This window comes from Aethalodelphis obliquidens, unplaced genomic scaffold (assembly GCF_003676395.1).
Source record: "Aethalodelphis obliquidens isolate GAN/ISIS:26980383/991018 unplaced genomic scaffold, ASM367639v1 scaffold32, whole genome shotgun sequence".
NCBI lineage: Eukaryota > Metazoa > Chordata > Mammalia > Artiodactyla > Delphinidae > Aethalodelphis > Aethalodelphis obliquidens.
The window spans coordinates 3,630,839-3,648,387 of NW_020837976.1; the positions used below are offsets into that span (position 1 = coordinate 3,630,839).

Below are 17,549 nucleotides of genomic sequence, written 5' to 3' on the forward strand. Positions count from 1 at the left end.
TTTCTCCATACTAACAGACATTCATAGGCTGCATCTAGATTTTAACATTTTTCAAATTCTAGAAAGAGCCGCCCTAATTTTGTTGCCCTTTAAAAAACAAGTCATGGGGCTTCCCTGGTCGTGCAGCGGTTAAGAATCCGCCTGCCAATGCAGGGGACATGGGTTCGAGCCCTGGTCCTGGAAGATCCTACATGCCGCGAAGCAACTAAGCCTGTGTGCCACAACTACTGAGCCTGTGCTCTAGAGCCCACGAGCCACAACTACTGAAGCCCACACGCCACAACTACTGAAGCCTGCACGCCCTAGAGCCCGTGCTCCGCAACAAGAGAAGCCACCACAATGAGAAGCCCGCGCACTGCAACGAAGAGTAGGCCCTGCTCGCCGAAACTAGAGAAAAGCCTGCACGCAGCAAAAAAGACCCAACACAGCCAAAAATAAATTCATAAAAATAAATAAATAAATAAATAACAAGTCATCCATTTTCCACATTCCCAGCTTCCTCTGGGTAATGGAAATGAAAAATTATTTGTTCAAATTTCAATTTGTATAACATTTTCTAATATGATTTAGTTTTCAGTAATATTTATGAAAACAGTTTCGTATGTCTTTGTCATTCTTTCCAAATAAATTGCCTCTAAAAATATTTAACAATTAGAGTGAGCTTAGATTTGTTTGGTAAGTCCCAAGTGGTCCTATTAATCACTGCAGCAGCACTAAAAACCCTAAGACACAAAAAATGCTTCAGATAAGGCTAATTCCTTGAAGACTGATATAGTAAATGCCCACTAGGCCAGATTTTCTAGAATATTACATATATTATTTTGCTTTGGGGACTTTTCCCTAATTAGAAAACTTAGAAGTCTACTTTAAATGATCAAGATATGTGTGTTTCAGACTTTGGTAACCAAGCTGGAAATACTTTAAGGAACCACTGTTTGATCAAAGTCACAGAATTTTTGTCTAATATGAAGTATATAATTTTACTCCTTTTGGTCTCAAAAGTCCACGTAGTAAAAGCACTTTTGTAGTCAGGCTTAGTAAAATCAAGCACTTCAGAAAATCAGGCAAATCAAAATCAAGGTAACCAAAAAAAATTCTAAAAATTAACCAAGCCTCAGGCCTGTGCCACAGGATTTCTTCCATACAAAGTGGACAACTGGAAAGTCAAGTGCAAAGAGACTGTGCAGAACAGCAGATTCAATAGCAAAGAATGTATTTTTGTTCACACACAAGCCAAGTGCTCTAAAGGCCATGTCTGCAAGGCCTCCCTTCGGGGAGCACTCCTTGGAGAGAGTTGCAACATGGCACGAAAGATGAGCACCTCGGATCTGAAGGTCTGATACTAGGGATTAGAGTTTCTCTCAACATCTAGTCTCTTAATTTCCAGCACTCACGTCTGGGAAACTCTGCTGCCATCAGTGTACCCCCCTCCACATACAAAAAAGTCCATGCTGTCTTTTCAAAGTCTTATTAAACATTTTAGGCAAGCAGAGGCAAAAGAAAAGGAGGGAGGGGGGTGAGGAGATGTCTTTGTTCTTTGTGACCCTTTAGTCAATGTTTCTGAGTCTACAGAGTCCATGGGTCTGTATCAGTAAAATAACATTAGATAAAATATTAATTCTGCACGATGCTTGCATTGGGGGAAGAGATGACGTCATCAAACTTTTTTGGCCTCACCACCCGCCTTCTCTTCAAATCCTGTGTCTATCGCCAGTCCCCCCACTTTCTCCCCACATAACCCCACTTATTAAGGTCTCTGGGCTCCTCTAGGAAAACAGGGCGGATCACAAGCAGCCACTTCCATATGCAGGAACCACAGTTTAAAGCCTGAAAAATCCCAAAGCTGGAACTCTTTTCAAATGAGTGAAACTGGTGTCAACAGGAAAGCCAGCTTTTAGTGTGGAAGAACTGGGGACAGGTTACACAATAAGGTTCTGGGTTTGATTTCTGAGGGCTGGTTTCAGCTCTACCTGGCAGAACATGCTCCTTTACAAACTGCCCCATCCCCGCCCCGACACAAACGGAACCACGCTGTTCAAAAAGCACGTGATCAGCCAGGAGTAGACCCAGTCAGTGAACGCCACCTCTCACACTACTGGAAAAAGACTCCAAGCACATATTCATTTGGACAAAGGGTCAGTAGGGTCATTTTTAAGGTCTGTATATTCATATAAGAACTACTGGTGCTAAGAGACAGCAGTGGAAGCGAGCACGTGCAAGGCTCCAAAGTGGAGCTCACAAACGTAGCTTCTGGTTTTTATTTTCAGGCTAACACAGAGCTGTCTAAAGCTCCTTACTTTCTGCACGTAGGACTTTACCTGACAGTAATACTTTTCTCTTACTTTGCACACTTGAAAATGTGGCCAGAAAAATAAAGGAGTTAATAATCAGAAATAGGGAATCCCCTGGTGGTCCAGTGGTTAGGACTTGGGGCTCTCACTGCCGTGTGCCCGGGATTCAGTTCCCTGGTTGGGGAACTAAAATCCCGCAAGCTGTGCGCTGTGGCCAACAAAGCAAAACAAATTAGAAATACAGTACAAAGTGGGTTTTCCGCAGAAGAGACTAGAAACAATGATTAAAATCTAGCAAATCTTTTCAGAAGGGATTGCAGGAAGGCAATGTGCTTTTGGTTTTTGTGGTTCTTTCTAATCACGGTCTGCGGCATACTTGTCCTTGAGCGAGTCTCTTAAATGAAATACACCAGCATTTGGTTTCTTCACATACAACGAGGGGACTTCCAGACTAATGGCTTTCTAGTGGTTTCCCAGATCCTGTGTGTGTGTGTGGGAGGGAGAAGGCGAGCCCTACCGCTCAGCTCCCACCCGAGCAGCCTGGTGGCCATGTGTTTTATATTTGTAGATTCTTTACGTGTTCGTTGGCAAAAAAGATTTTGATGCTAACAAAAAAGTCCAAAAACCACTGGACTAGATGCTATCTAAGGTCATTGCTAGTTCTAATAACCGTGTAAGACGCAAAAGGGCTACCAAAAAATATCTACTAAACTGCTTGTGAAATTATGCCCATATTGGCTCTGAAATTTATTTAATAACTTGGAATAATGGGACAACAGTTTCTATTACATAATATAAATGTAGAAAATGTTTTTATTCTATTCCTATTTACAAGAGATTCTATTACTCAATACAAGTGACTAAGTAACTCCTGATTCTTAAAAAGAACAAACTTTCAAAACTCGCAAATTTTATTGCCCAGTTTCTGTTGCTGAATGGAATCCAAGATGTCACTTTAACAAATCGTGTTTCCGGGACATGTCAAGTCCCTTGTGTTTGGAAGAGTAAAGGCATTGTCTAAATATCCGTGATACATGATATATGTAATAAGCTAATGGCCCTGTAATTTACTCATATATGAGCAAATGGCTCTGAACCTATTTCATGCCAAAATCTGTAACTCTGCCTTCCCTCTTAAAAATAGAAGAGACAGTGTTCTGCTGGATAAGAAGGAAAGATAGTTTGTGTAACTGACACGTACCTGTGGTAATTGTGTAGGAACATTTTAACCTTACCTTCCAAACAGTCCTTTCTCTTTGCACACATGCGGCCCTTTCAGCTTGAACTTAGCCAGTGGAAAATACTTGACAACTCGCAGGGCACAGTGAGCTAGGCTCTGCAGTCCCCCGTCTGCCAGCCCCCCCACCCCAAGCTCCTCATCGCACCTCGTCTTCCAGTCCTCCTCCAACTTGGACCTGTTCTTGCGGGCCGCTCTTTGTTTCTCCTCAAGTCGCTTTTTTTCTTCACTAGCTTGATCTAGAATCAGCACAGCAGTGAAAACCGTTACTCTACACGTAGAGACTGCCCGGCACAGCACTCAGTACCATCACTTTACGGAGTCAGGTATCAGCACATCTCCATCTTATCAGAACATGAACACCACGAAATTTATCCTGTCAAAATTTTTTTTTTTTTTTTTTTTTTTTGAGGTACGCAGGCCTCTCACTGTTGTGGCCTCTCCCGTTGCGGAGCACAGGCTCCAGACGTGCAGGCTCAGCGGCCATGGCTCACGGGCCTAGCCGCTCCGCGGCATGTGGGATCTTCCCGGACCGGGGCACGAACCTGTGTCCCCTGCATCGGCAGGCGGACTCTCAACCACTGCGCCACCAGGGAAGCCCTATCCTGTCAAAATTTTAACATATCCCCAGGTTCGCACTCAACACCCAGTCCTCTCCTACAGCTTTTGCCCTTGACAACCTCTGCATTTACCCAAGGTGCCGGCTTACTCTTAAGGCCAAAAAAAAATCATGTTAAAATGCTTCAGTGAAAACTTGGGTGGAAAAACTGAATACACGTGAAAATTTTCTAAATTCTTAGTGAGACCTCACAGAGCTCCTCCAGATTCCGTTCGTAAGAAATTCAAACCGTTTTCCAAAGCGCTGTCGCACTGTCTCACGGATAATTCACAGGGAGGGTCAGTGTTTAGTTAGAGCAGGTTTCTCAGCCTCAGCCCTGCTGACACGCTGCACCCCATGATTCTTCGTAGGGGGCTGTCCTGGGCACGGCAGGACGTTAGCAGCACCCAGGCCCCCATCCACTAGATGCCAGCAGCAGTTCCCCAGATGTTTCAGCCAAAGTCTCTAGACTCGGCCACACGTCCCCTGGAGGAAAAACTGCCCCCATTCTGAGAACCACTGAATAAGAAGAAATTTAACAGCACAAAATAAAATGTCAGAATTAACCAAGGCCAAGCACTTCTTTGAGGCTCACAAGGTGCTATTTAAATTCTGAAATATGTAGTGAAATAACTAGTCAGAATGTAGTTAAAAGTTGATAAATGTGGTATTATTGTCCCAAATTCTCCTCTGATATGTCAGATATGCCTCTGGCCGTATGTATTACATTAAATTAGGGAGTATCACTGAGACAATGAAATATGAGCGGCTGAGGTCCACCTCAGATTCCCAAATTTTAAACTAAAGTTTCTGAATTTAAATTGAATTTTAATTAAAAAAAAAAAATCTCTAGAGACTTCCCTGGTGGCGCAGTGGTTAAGCCTTCACCCTCTCAATGCAAGGGGCCCGGGTTCCACCCCTGGTCGGGGAACTACATCCCACCTGCCGCAACTAAGGAGCCCACGTGCTGCAACTAAGACCCGGAGCAACCAAATAAATAAATACTTTAAAAAAAAGTCTCTAAGAGAGACTAAAGATGGTTGTGCTAACATAGTAAAGTGCTGACAGTAACCAGGAGTAAAACAAACCACCCTCCTCAAAGAAATCAATCTTCACTGGTGCCGCCATCAGGTGCTGGTTACCTATTTCCCCATTTTCCATGGCTCTGATGTCAGGACGTAGCCTGCAGTCTGTCTTAGGAATGACACCCTCCATTTCCTTGTCTACTTCATTCAAAACCATTGCAAAGCTAGTAAAATTATACATCTGAAAAGAAGAAAATGTTCAAATTAACATATACCGGGGCATAACGCAGAATGAAACCCTGAAGGCAGAAACAGTTGACCATGACCCCCTGTTCTGTGGTGACAACGGCCTTTCTCAGACCACACATCTCAGTGTTTTCACCCAAGTCTGCGCCACCTGTGGGCATCTGTCTCAAAGAAAGCCCCCCAGCAGGCCTCCCAGCATGAATACCTTCCACCACCATCACCTCGAAGGAGAGATACAAGCAAACCCAACATTCTCTGTTCTTCACTTAAATCCTTACTTGCTAGATCTGGCTGCACCACCTTGCATTTAACGACAGTCAGTCTTGCCCCTCAGTAATTGTTAAGGAAGCCCCCCAAAGCCTCACGCCAAGGCGTCCTGGCCAGCCAGACACCAGGAGGCCTGGGCGGCACGAATGCCCCGTCCCGGGTTAGAAGCCACAGAGGGACGACTTAGGAGCTTTTGGTGACCACCCGCCTCCTCCTGGTCCCGCCTGGGCCGGGGGAAAAGCACCGTCAGAGCCCAGTAAACAGGAGGCCGCACTCAGCACGCCCAGCCTCACCTGGGTCGAATTGGGAGGCCGCGGGGCTATTCGCCACAGGAGAACACTCCCAGGAATGACAAACACGCTCTCGGAATCTGGCATTGGCATTTCGTCTGACTCCTCAGATGCGCTCATCTAGAAGAACCAACAGATGAACAAAACAAATGTTTTCAAAAGAATATACTTACAAATTGTAAAATAAACACCGCTGACTGCACAGCATTAGGATGTAACTGTACGAGGGCCGGGGCACCGTGACTTTCTCGTTCTCACAGCCTCATCTTTCAACACAGGCCAGGGAGCCAATAAATGCAGGCCTAGTGAGTAAGCGCGGCGAGCCTCGTGAGCCTTACGTGTGGTCTCATTTAGGGTTCTGCGCATTCAAGCCATTACCATCACCATCATCATGCCTTTACTATCATGTTGTAGTATTTTTAAAGTTTTTTTTAAAAGCCAAAATAACCCATTTAAGTATTGACTGGAACATTATGAGAGCAAGAAAAGATTAAATTCTTGGAGCATTTAACTGAATTTATCAACAACACAAACCAGTAGGGATCCTGAAAGCATTCTATAAAAAGAGGATTTAAAACGATGTAAGGCTAGGGGCTTCCCTGGCGGCTCAGTGGTTAAGAATCCGCCTGCCAATGCAGGGGACACGGGTTTGAGCCCTGGTCCGGGAAGATCCCACATGCCGCGGAGCAACTAAGCCCGTGCGCCACAACTACTGAGCCTGCGCTCTAAAGCCTGCGAGCAACAACTACTGAGCCCGAGTGCCACAACTACTGAAGCTGATACTACACAACAAGAGAAGCCACCACAATGAGGAGCCCACACACAGCAACGAAGACCCAACACAGCCAAAAATAAATAAATAAATTTATAGTCAATCAATCAATCAATCAAAAAGATGTAAGGCTAAAAAAGAAACTAACATTTCCTCTGGTTGCACGCCCCCCCCACACCCAACCTGGCAGAGCTGCTAGCAGCTCTCTGTATATTTAGTCCTTATGTAATAAACTCATAAAGTTTCTTTTAATAATTTTTTTTAAAAAATATTTATTTTTAATTTATTTATTTCTGGCTGTGTTGGGTCTTCATTGCTGCACGCGGGCTTTCTCAAGTTGCGGCGAGCAGGGGCTACTCTTTGTTGCGGTGCACGGGCTTCTCATTGTGGTGGCTTCTCTTGTTGCGGAGCACGGGCTCTAGATGCACAGGCTTCAGTAGTTGTGGCTCGTGGGCTCAGTAGTTGTGGCTCGCGGGCTCTAGAGCGCAGGCTCAGTAGTTGTGGTGCACGGGCTTAGTTGTTCTGCGGCATGTGGGATCTTCCCAGACCAGGGTTCGTGCCCCCTGCATTGGCAGGCGGATTCTTAACCACTGTGCCACCAGGGAAGCCCACCCATAAAATTTTATATATAAAGAATTTAAGCCTTTGGAAGGCTAAGTCATATTCCCAATGTCACAGTTACCAAATCTAGAACTACTGGCTGAGATATGCAACTTTAAAAACAGCAGCAGGGAAGGGACAACACTGGTGACAAGCTCCCCCAAGGCATTTAAATACGCTCGGGAACATCAGAAATCCACGGTGGCCGATGCACACGGGAGGCAAGAGTAGACGCAGGGTGAGCACGAGGCTGACTTCTCTCTCCAAGGGGCAAGGCCGTTTTTCTACAAAGATTGACTGGGGATTTTCGGGACATGAGGGGGATTTTCTGGAATTTCGCCAAGGCCCTCCTCTGCCACCTCCCACCTCTGTAAAAGGAGGACGAGGCCATGTCTTCGCCAAGCTGCCTTGTGTTGGCTGGGCCACTGCCCAGGAGTTCGGGTTGGGGCCTGGTATCCTGGAGCATTCCTTCTCCAGCCCCGTCAGTCTTGGGGTCACTGCAGAGAAGCATCAGTGCAACCCCCGGAAGGAAGGAGAAGCAGCGGAGCCCCAGGTGGAGGAGGAAAGTGGACTGTGCCCAGAGATGGAGGCAGAGGGAGGGGAGAAGGGCCCAGCCAGGGAAATGCCACTGCCGTCAACTGCACCAGCTGCTCTGTCCCCGGGACCCCGGTAACCGGCTTACAAAGAAAGCCACTCAGACATACACCTTCTGTTTTTGAGGAAGGTTAGGGGCTTCCTAAACTCTTGCATGTGTAAGAGTCACCTGAAGGGCCCCAGAGAGCTCGACACGGCGTGGCGAGGGGAGCCGGAAACTCTGAGACGGTGCTTCGGTGGCTGGTGTGATGCTCAGAGCAGACGGGGGCCCTGAGCTGTCCTCACCAGGAACCCCTGACCTCCGTCAACTCATCTGACATGTGGGTGCTATTGCTGTACCCATTTTATAAATGAAGGTGCTGAGGCGGAGAGAGGGTGGGAATCTGCCCGAGACTGAACCACTCAGAAGTGGGAGAAGCGGGATTCTAAGCAGAGCTCGTGCTCTGAATCGTGATGTCCGTTACTGGAGAGTCATCAGTCCTCCGACGCTTCCTGTCCAAATAGGTGCAAGCTCTCTTTAGCTCAGTCTGCTGAGCGGTCCAGCCTCCCGGGGCCCTGTGACGAAAACCTGTGGCCTCACACGGGGAGAGTCTAACGTTAAACTGTCCCGTTAGGAGAACGCTTAGTAAGACGAGGACAGCCGTCCAGGAACAAATCCCTTAACTGCGATGCTCTCAGCTTCAGGGATCTCGGATACAAAAGGGCAACACAACTGCTGCAAGCATGAAAACGTGTGTGATCATTCTGGGTGAAATTTCAAATATTCAAATGATCTCAACTGCTAATGCACATAAACAGAAAGGAGGACAAGGACACTGGTCTCACTAAGATGAACTCCAACTTCCCAAAGCAACGTTGAGTTCTATGCCGCGTGCATAACTGCATGGCACACACCCGTACTCCACGGGAGATTATGTCAAACATTCGCTACCAAGGCGGATAACTGGTTCATTAAGAAGGTTCAAGGAGAAAAATTACATGCATTAGCACCAAGCATAAGAGGTCACACTGTGACGCGCTAACAGGCCACCTCCAAAAGGATTAGTACAAATTTAAAGAGTCCCGTGATTCCTTCAATGCCACCTTCCGGGACGTTCACCTGTTTGCTGTTCTTCTTCTCTTCAGTATTTTTCTTATCATTTTTTTTGTAAGCATCAAATGTGGCAGGGTCAACACTGTACAAACATTCTGTCCACTTCCCATAGAGGGCACAGAGCTTCTTTTTGCTGTCAAGAGAAACCGATGTTTAGCCAGCAATTAAACCAGCGTTTCGCTGTAACTGAATATTACTATAAAGATGCTTACAAATCAGATTCTTTAAAGAAAGAAATATTTCCTTGCAGAAGAAAGAGTTTTTCAATTTACTGAAATGCTTGTTTCCTAGGTAATGGCAGATTTTAATAACACTTTATTTAGTGAACGACCCCTATACCAGTCAGCATTTAAAATGGAAACTTTACCTTTTATCTTGAATGTAGCCTTCAACTTTGTGTAACTCCTTACCAAAAAGGCCGCATGGCTTAAAATTCAACACACATTTGTCTGCAGTCCTGTAAAGGAGATAGTGAGCTCAGGTTACCATTCAACACAGAAGCCGCTGGAGAGAACAGTGACTATGAAAACTTTTCTCATAGCAGCTGCTGCTTACTGACTTCCTAACGCATGCCGGGCTCCACACAGAGAGCATCATAATTAACCCATAATCAATACTGGACCCACCACGGAGAAAATGTAAAGCAAGGTTCATAAAAAATAAGGGACTTGTTGTTATGGAATGAATGTTTGCCCACCAAATTCATGTAGTGAAGCCCTAGTCGCCCACGCGGGGGTATTTAGGGGTAATTAGGTCATAAGGGTGGAACCCTCATGAATGGGATCAGTGTTCTTCTAAGAAGAGATACGGGGAGACGATCGTTCCCTCTGCCATACAACGATTTGAGAAAATGGCCAACTTCACACCAGGAAGAGGGCCTTCACCTAGCATTAAATCTGCCAGCACCCTGACCCGGGACTTCCCAGCCTCCAGAACCATGAGAAATAAACGTCTGCTGTTGAAGCCACTCGGCCCATGGTGCTCTGTTACAACAGCCCGAGCCAACTAGGACACTGGCCTAAGGTCACAGAGTAGGATTTGAACCCAACTCTTTTCAACTTTGTTTCTCCTGCCACCCATCCCCACGTGAACAATGCAAACTAATCAGGATCAGCAAAATGAGCTGAAGGAGGCGGGAATGAACATTCCCCAAGGCTGCAGAAAGCTCTGAGTTCACCAGTCTCCCCTCATCAGAAACTTTAACATAAAATCTGTTCATTAAATAGATGGGCTTTATTTACTCCAGAGCTATACTGCCTGGTTCTTAAATTATCATCAGGCTGTACTAGAACGTTTTTAAAAGGACTACTGGCACCCTCTGATGACAACTGAAGGGACAGGGGAGGAGGACGAAGCATCTCACTTGTGGTTTGTGATCTCCACGTTGCCGTACTGCTCAATCCAGAGCTTCCCCACAATGATGTTATGTACACAGCAGGTAGGATTTGTCCACGTATATGCTTCATTGTGTCTGGAGAGCAAAAAGAAAACCAAAGCCCAGAAAAATAAGTGAGAAATGTTACTCTGTTTAAAAAGTGCATTTGCCTCAAATGCTATTACTCAGGATAACACATCAGACTGCTGGAGATGACTAAACTCTAAGACCATAAAAACTCTGCTGGTGTTAATCACAGTAAAATAGGTATCATCTGACTCCTCTTATTGTTTCTTAAAAGGATACAAAAGCTTAAGAAAAAAATTCTATCTTTCTACCAAACTCCAAATTAAACTATGTACATAATCATCTTAAGCATTCAAAAGTCTGGTGAAAACATAATAAACAAAATTAAATTAGAAAACAGTCTATTTAGTACTTTCTAGTTCACCAAAGGGAAAAACTTGTGTATGTGAATAAGCTCCAATTTTACACATCCTTTGCTTTTGAAAACATTCGTTTTACATCTTCGTACATTTATGTCTAAATTTATTTTTAATTTACAAACAGTAAAATTCACTTTTCTTGGTGTATCTAGTTCTGTGAGTTTTAGTGCATGTGTAGATCTTTGTAACTACAACTATAATCACAATATAGAACAATTCCATCACACCATCCACAAATTCGCTCATGCTGCCCCTCTATGGTCAAACCCTCCCCCAACCATAGTCCCTAAACAACTCATTTGTTCTCCATTGCAATAGTTTTGCCTTCTCCAGAATGTCATATAGGTGGGATAATACACCATGTAACCTTTCAAAATTAGTTTCTTCATTTGTATAATCCATTTTAAATTCTACTTATCAATAATTTGCTCTCTCTTATTTCCGAGTAGTATTCTACTGTATGGATGTATCACAGTTTAAGCATTTACTTACTGAAGCATGCTGGGTTGCTTGGTGATTACAATTAATAGTACTATAAACATTTGGGCACAGGTCTTTGTGAAAATGTTAAGTCTTTATTTCTCCAGAGTAAACACCTAGGAGTGGACTGCTGAGTCATCTGGTTAACATAGGATTAACTCTGTAACCCTATGTTATCTGGTTAACATAGGGTTAACTCTGTTCTCCAGAGTGGCTCTGCCATTTTAGATTCCCCCCAGCAATATATGAGATTTCTGGTTGCTCTACATCCTTGCCAACACTTGGTACTGTCAGTTCTAAAAATTATTTTGATTTTGGACATTCTAATAGGTGTGTAGTGGTATCTCACTATGATTATGTATTTCTTTAATGACTAATGCTGTTGAGCATGTTTTTGTGTGCTCATTTGTCATCCACATATCTCTTTGGTGAAGTGTCTGTTCACATCTTTTGCCCATTTTCTTATTGGGTTGTTTGTTTTCTTATTGTTTTGAGAATTCTTTACACATTCTAGATACAAGTCCTTTGTTGATAAATGATTTGCAAATAATGTTTATCTATCTATGGCTCCTCTCCATTCTCTGAAGAGTGTTTGTCACTGAGCAAGAGTTCTTCATTTTGATAAAACCTAATTTATCAATTTTGTCTTTTCTAGACTGTGCCTTGGTATTATATCCATAAGATGTCATTGCCTAATCCAAGGTCATAAAGGTTTTCTCCTGTTTTCTTCCAAAAGCTTATAATTGTATATTAGATTTTAGCCTATGGTCTATTTTGAGTTCATTTTTGTTTAAGCTGTGAGATGTAAGTTGAGGTTCATTTTTTTAACATACGTACTTCCAACTGTTCCCACACCATTTGTGGAGAGGACTATCCTTCTTCACTGAATTGGGTTTTTACCTTTGTCAAAAATCAATTGACCATGTTTCTGTGGGTCACTTTTTGGACTCTATTCTCTGTTCCCTTGATGTATGTGTCTATCCTTTTGTCAATACAACATTGTCTTGATTACAACAGCTTTACTGTTAAGTCTTAAAATTAGGAAGTGGGAGTCCATCAATTCTGTTCTTCCTTTTCAAAACTGTTTTGGCTGTAGTGTTTCATTTGCCCTTCCATATAAATTTTAGGATCAACTTCTCTTTATGTACCAAAAATCATCCTGGGACTTTTAAATTTAGATTGTGTTAATACAGATTGCTTATAGATCAATTATGGGAAAACTAACATCTGAATTATATTAAGGATTCCAAGTATGGTGAGACATAGTATGACTCTCCATCACTCATAGTCTTTGATAACTGGAATCAGTGTTTTATAGTTTTCAGCATGTGGATCGAGAACATATTTTATTATCTTCATTCTGCTATCAAGCCTATCCAGTTATTATTTTTGTTATTGTATTTTTTCAGTACTAAAATTTCCAGAAATACTTTCATTTCTTTGCTCCAATGTCTTTCTATTCATTTTAAGAGTTCATCTTTATGTCATGGAGCATAGTTATAAGAGCTGCTTTAAAGTCTTTGATACAGATTTCAATATCTGAGTCACCTTGGGATTAGAGTCCGTTTATTGTTTTTTCTTTCTCTTATCTTTCTCTCTCACACAAGGAGATCATAGAGTACTAGACTTTCTCTGACTTATTTCGCTTAGCATTATGTCCTTGAGGTCCATCCATGTTGTTGCAAGTGGCAAAATTTCATTCTTTTTTATGGCTGAGTAATATTTGTGTGTGTGTGTGTGTGTGTGTGTGTGTATGCCACAATTTCTTTGTCCATTCATCCAACGATGGACACTTGAGTTGTTTCCATATCTTGGCTGTTGTATGGAATATGTATAATATGTATAATAATGCTGCAATGACATGGGGGTGCAGATATCTTTTTGAGTTAGTGTTTTTGTTTTCTTTGGATAAACACTCAAAAGTGGAATTGCTGGATCATAGTAGCTCTACTTTGAATTTTTTGAGGAACCTCCAAACTGTTTTCCATAGCGGCTGCACCAATTTACATCCACCAACAGTGCACAAGGGTTCCCTTTCCTCCACATCCTCACCAACATTTATTTCTAGTCTTTTTGATACTAGCCTTTCTCACAGGTGGGAGGTGATACCTCATTGTGGTTTGATTGCATTTCCTTGATGGTTAATGATGTAGAGCACCTTTTCATTTACCTGTTGACTATCTGTATGTCTTCTTTGAAAAATGTCTATTCAGATCTTCTGCCTACTTTTTAATTGGATTTTTTTTTCTTGCTATTGAGTGGTATGCATTCTTCATATATTTTGGATGTTAGCCCATTATCAGATACATGATTTGCAAATATTTTCTCCTATTCAGTAGGCTGCCTTTTCATTTTGTTGATGGTTTCCTTTACTGTGCAGAAGCTTTTTAGTATGATGTAGTCCCACTTGTTTATATTTGCTTTTGTTCTTTTTGGTGTCAGAGTCAAAAAATCATTGCCAAGACCTATGTTAAGGAGCCTACCGCCTATGTTTTCTTCTAGGAGTTTTATAGTTTTCAGTCATATGTTCAAGTTTGTAATCCATTCTGAGTTAATTTTTGTGTATGGTATGAGAGAGGGGTCCAGTTTCATTCTTTTGTATGTGCCTGTCCAATTTTCCCAAAACCATTTATTGAAGAGACTGTCCTTCTTCTGTTGTATATTCTTGCCTCCTCTGTCGTAAATTAACTGACCCTATTTGCATAGACTTATTTCTGGGCTCTCTATTCTGTTCCATTGATCTATGTGTCTGTTGTTATGCCAATACCATATATTTAATTACTATAGCTTTGTAATATAGTTTGAAATCAGGGAGCATGATGCCTCCAGCTTTGTTCTTCTTTCTCAAGACTGCTTTGGCTATTTGGGGTCTTTTGTGATTCCATAAAAATTGCAGGATTGTCTATTTGTGTGAAAAACGTCATTGGAATTTTGATAGAGATTGCACTGAACCTGTATGTCGCTTTGGATAGTATGGACATTTTAACAGTATTAATTTTTTCAATCCATGAGCACAGAATTAATTCCATTTACAACTGCATCAAAAAGAATAAAATACCTAGAAATAAATTTAAACAAGGAGGTGAAAGACCTGTATATTGAAAACAACAAGACAGTAATGAAAGAAACTGAAGATGACATAAATAAATGGAAAGGTATTTCATGGCAATCTTTTTTCTATTGCAAAAGAAGAGAACTTTCAACTTAACCTAATATCTAAGAAGTATCAATTTGATTGTTATTTCAATATTTCTCAAAGTGAATTCACTTTAAAAGATGGTTAACCAAAATATTATTACCATGATATATAGAAAGCTTGTCTCATAAGAACTGTCATGCAGTGATTAACTCCGTTTTATCTTAAAATAGATCCAAACAAACACCACAGTCAAACATCAAGTTAAACTTTTTACACATACCTAGGCTAATGATTAACAATGGCTATGGCCATGTTTCTCAAATTCTTTTACATGATGGTAGAAAATTTACACTTCAGAAAAGCAGTTTGTCTCCACCTTTTGAACAACAAGGTCAAGTCTGTGTGCAAGTGTATATACTAATGAGCAGGTACACATGAAAAGAGTTAAAGGCGTGATTCTGACTCACTCAATGAGCTCCAACGTGATGGTTCCTTTGGGTTCTGCTTCTACGCTCTTCCCCCAGAACTTCAGTTTGGGATAGATTGAGCCATGAAAGATGAAATCATTGTTTAATCCTTCAGCATGAAATGCACTAATGGGTGGGTGATGGCTGACCTGCTCAGAGATGAGTCTGAAACCAAGGTCATCTCTTAAGATTTAAAAAACAAACAAAAAACGGTAGTGTTATATAATAAACTGTTATCACAGAACGTATACATTACTGTCATTTCCGTGAAAAAGCAATGTTAAAGTATTAAGGAAACAGATTTGACGAAGTAAACAATCCTTTGTTATAATCCTGATGGAAGGACAACACATGAGCAATTGCACATATGCAACCCAAACAACTAAAATCAATGTTATTATAAACCTAGCTACTTAAACACATTAAAATAAAGAACACCCACATGAATTTGGGTGATTTTCATGAATTGACAATATTAGCCATGTAAATTTAAAACTTATCATTCCATTTATATTAAGATTGAAGAATCTAATGTATCTCCTTTACAAACATCTAGGGAATAAATGAGATCAAAATTTGTGGAGGGAAGAGAAAGATTCAGAAAAACTAAAGCCAAATGAATTCCCTACCTGTGTGTAACGAAGCAAGCTACAGCAGGAAATGCAGCTCTAGATACATTCACTGCCTGTATGCCAACAGTGTAAGTTTATGCTAATATATTTTATATGCTTATTAAAAAAACCCAGAGACTTCCCTGGTGGCGCAGTGGTTAACAATCCACCTGCCGGGGCTTCCCTGGTGGCACAGTGGTTGAGAGTCCACCTGCCGATGCAGGGGACACAGGTTCGTGCCCCGGTCCGGGAAGATCCCACATGCCACGGAGCGGCTGGGCCCGTGAGCCATGGCCGCTGAGCCTGCGCATCCGGAGCCTGTGCCCCGCAACGGGAGAGGCCACGACAGTGAGAGGCCTGCATACCGCAAAAAAAAAAAACAATCCACCTGCCAAAGCAGGGGACACGGGTTCGAGCCCTGGTCCGGGAAGATCCCACATGCCATGGAGCAACTAAGCCCGTACGCCACAACTACTGAGCCTGCGTTCTAGAGCCCGCAAGCCACAACTACTGAAGCCTGTGCGCCTAGAGCCCGTGCTCTGCAACAAAGACAAGCCACCCCAATGAGAAGCCCGCGCACCACAAGGAAGAATAGCCCCTCCTCGTCCCAACTAGAGAAAGCCTGTGCTCAGCAACGAGGACTCAATGCAGCCAAAAATTAATTAATTAATTAATTTTTTAAACAAAAAAACCCCAAAAAACCCCTATCATGCTTTATGGTCTACATAAGGAGAAAGGATGATTACTAATCCCATGAGATCAGGAATACTGAAATCCTTGTAATGGTTCATTTTATGTATGTTTTCATATTTTTGACATAATTTCTAAAATAATAAATATTATAGACACAAAATTGTTAACTTTCTTCAGTCATACAAAATGTTGGTAAATGCTCAAAAAATATACATTTTCATTTGAAGAGCTATGTAAATCATGGGGATTCAACTATCCACCTGGAATAGTGTGAAAGATCTTACCGAACTAATTCATAAGTCTCTCCCAGAAGTGGGTTGAAAGGCTTTCCAGTGCGTTCCCACTGAGAAGCAACAGCAGATACAGCAAATGCAGCTACACACTGTGGGACAGAGCATTAGGAGAAGTTAAAAATAGCCTTGCTGCCTCCTCATTCTTTCAGGAACTGAAATTCTGCTGAAAACAGTAATTTACAAAATGATTTTGAGGAGCTTAATTACTTTGTATTTTTAACACGGCTTAATAAGCAAACTAATAAGCAAATGTGGATATTCAGAATGAAAATTACTCTGAGACTTCCTAAAGATCATCCCAACTGTGCTACAAATTCTCTCAAGGACTTTTAAAAAACTCTCAAATCCTAAATTACTCTTAATTCCTTTAAAATTTCTAAAAAGTAAATCACTTTTAGGATGGGGCGAAAAAACTAAACAAATTGGTATCAAGTCCAATGAGGTTGGGAAAAGCTGATTTATATAAATGAAAAGACAGAATGACTCCATTTAGAATGCTATTGCTTTGTTGGAAGGAAAAGAATGTATCTACTATACTCTCCCTGTGTCTAGTCAATCCATATACATCACATGAATGCCTTCTCTTCAGAGGAAAACAAAAAAGTGCAATTCCTTGTTGTCCTTTGTTTTAACCTATAGTAGTATGTGTATATTTATATACACACATAAGCATAAATACACATATTTATCTGTGTATGTATGTATCTATTCCTTCTTGGAAACACTGAGAAAGTCTGAAAGAATGGTTGAATATTTTTACCCTAACACAATGCTACCTTCTAAAACAAAGACTCAGAAACAGCTCACCAACATCCAGGTTTGGTTTTGGACCACGTTCTGCTTCTCTTGCAATTCTCGTTGGTCTTTCCACTATGGTGGCACTCTGACTAGAGGGTGGCGGGGAAGGAACACAGACGACTCTCCAAACATGCTGACTATGTAATGATAACATTTGCTAGCCTCACACTGGACTTAACATGAATTCTGTGCATATGTGGTTGGGGCGGGGGGAGGGGAGAAGGTGGCAGAGAA

General features: G+C 42.0%; 1 protein-coding gene across 1 annotated transcript in view; it reads right to left on the minus strand.

The window, feature by feature from the left end:
* OSBPL1A (oxysterol binding protein like 1A) overlaps positions 1-17,549 on the minus strand; it is a 210,704-nt gene that overhangs the window by 2,203 nt on the left and 190,952 nt on the right. The window contains exons 21-28 of the mRNA XM_027127621.1: positions 16,509-16,606; positions 14,921-15,103; positions 10,377-10,484; positions 9,381-9,470; positions 9,020-9,146; positions 5,958-6,074; positions 5,269-5,392; positions 3,677-3,767 (exon numbers count right to left, since the gene is read on the minus strand). Coding sequence (XP_026983422.1) covers positions 3,677-3,767; positions 5,269-5,392; positions 5,958-6,074; positions 9,020-9,146; positions 9,381-9,470; positions 10,377-10,484; positions 14,921-15,103; positions 16,509-16,606 — 938 coding nt within the window. The remainder of the gene's footprint in view (positions 1-3,676; positions 3,768-5,268; positions 5,393-5,957; positions 6,075-9,019; positions 9,147-9,380; positions 9,471-10,376; positions 10,485-14,920; positions 15,104-16,508; positions 16,607-17,549) is intronic.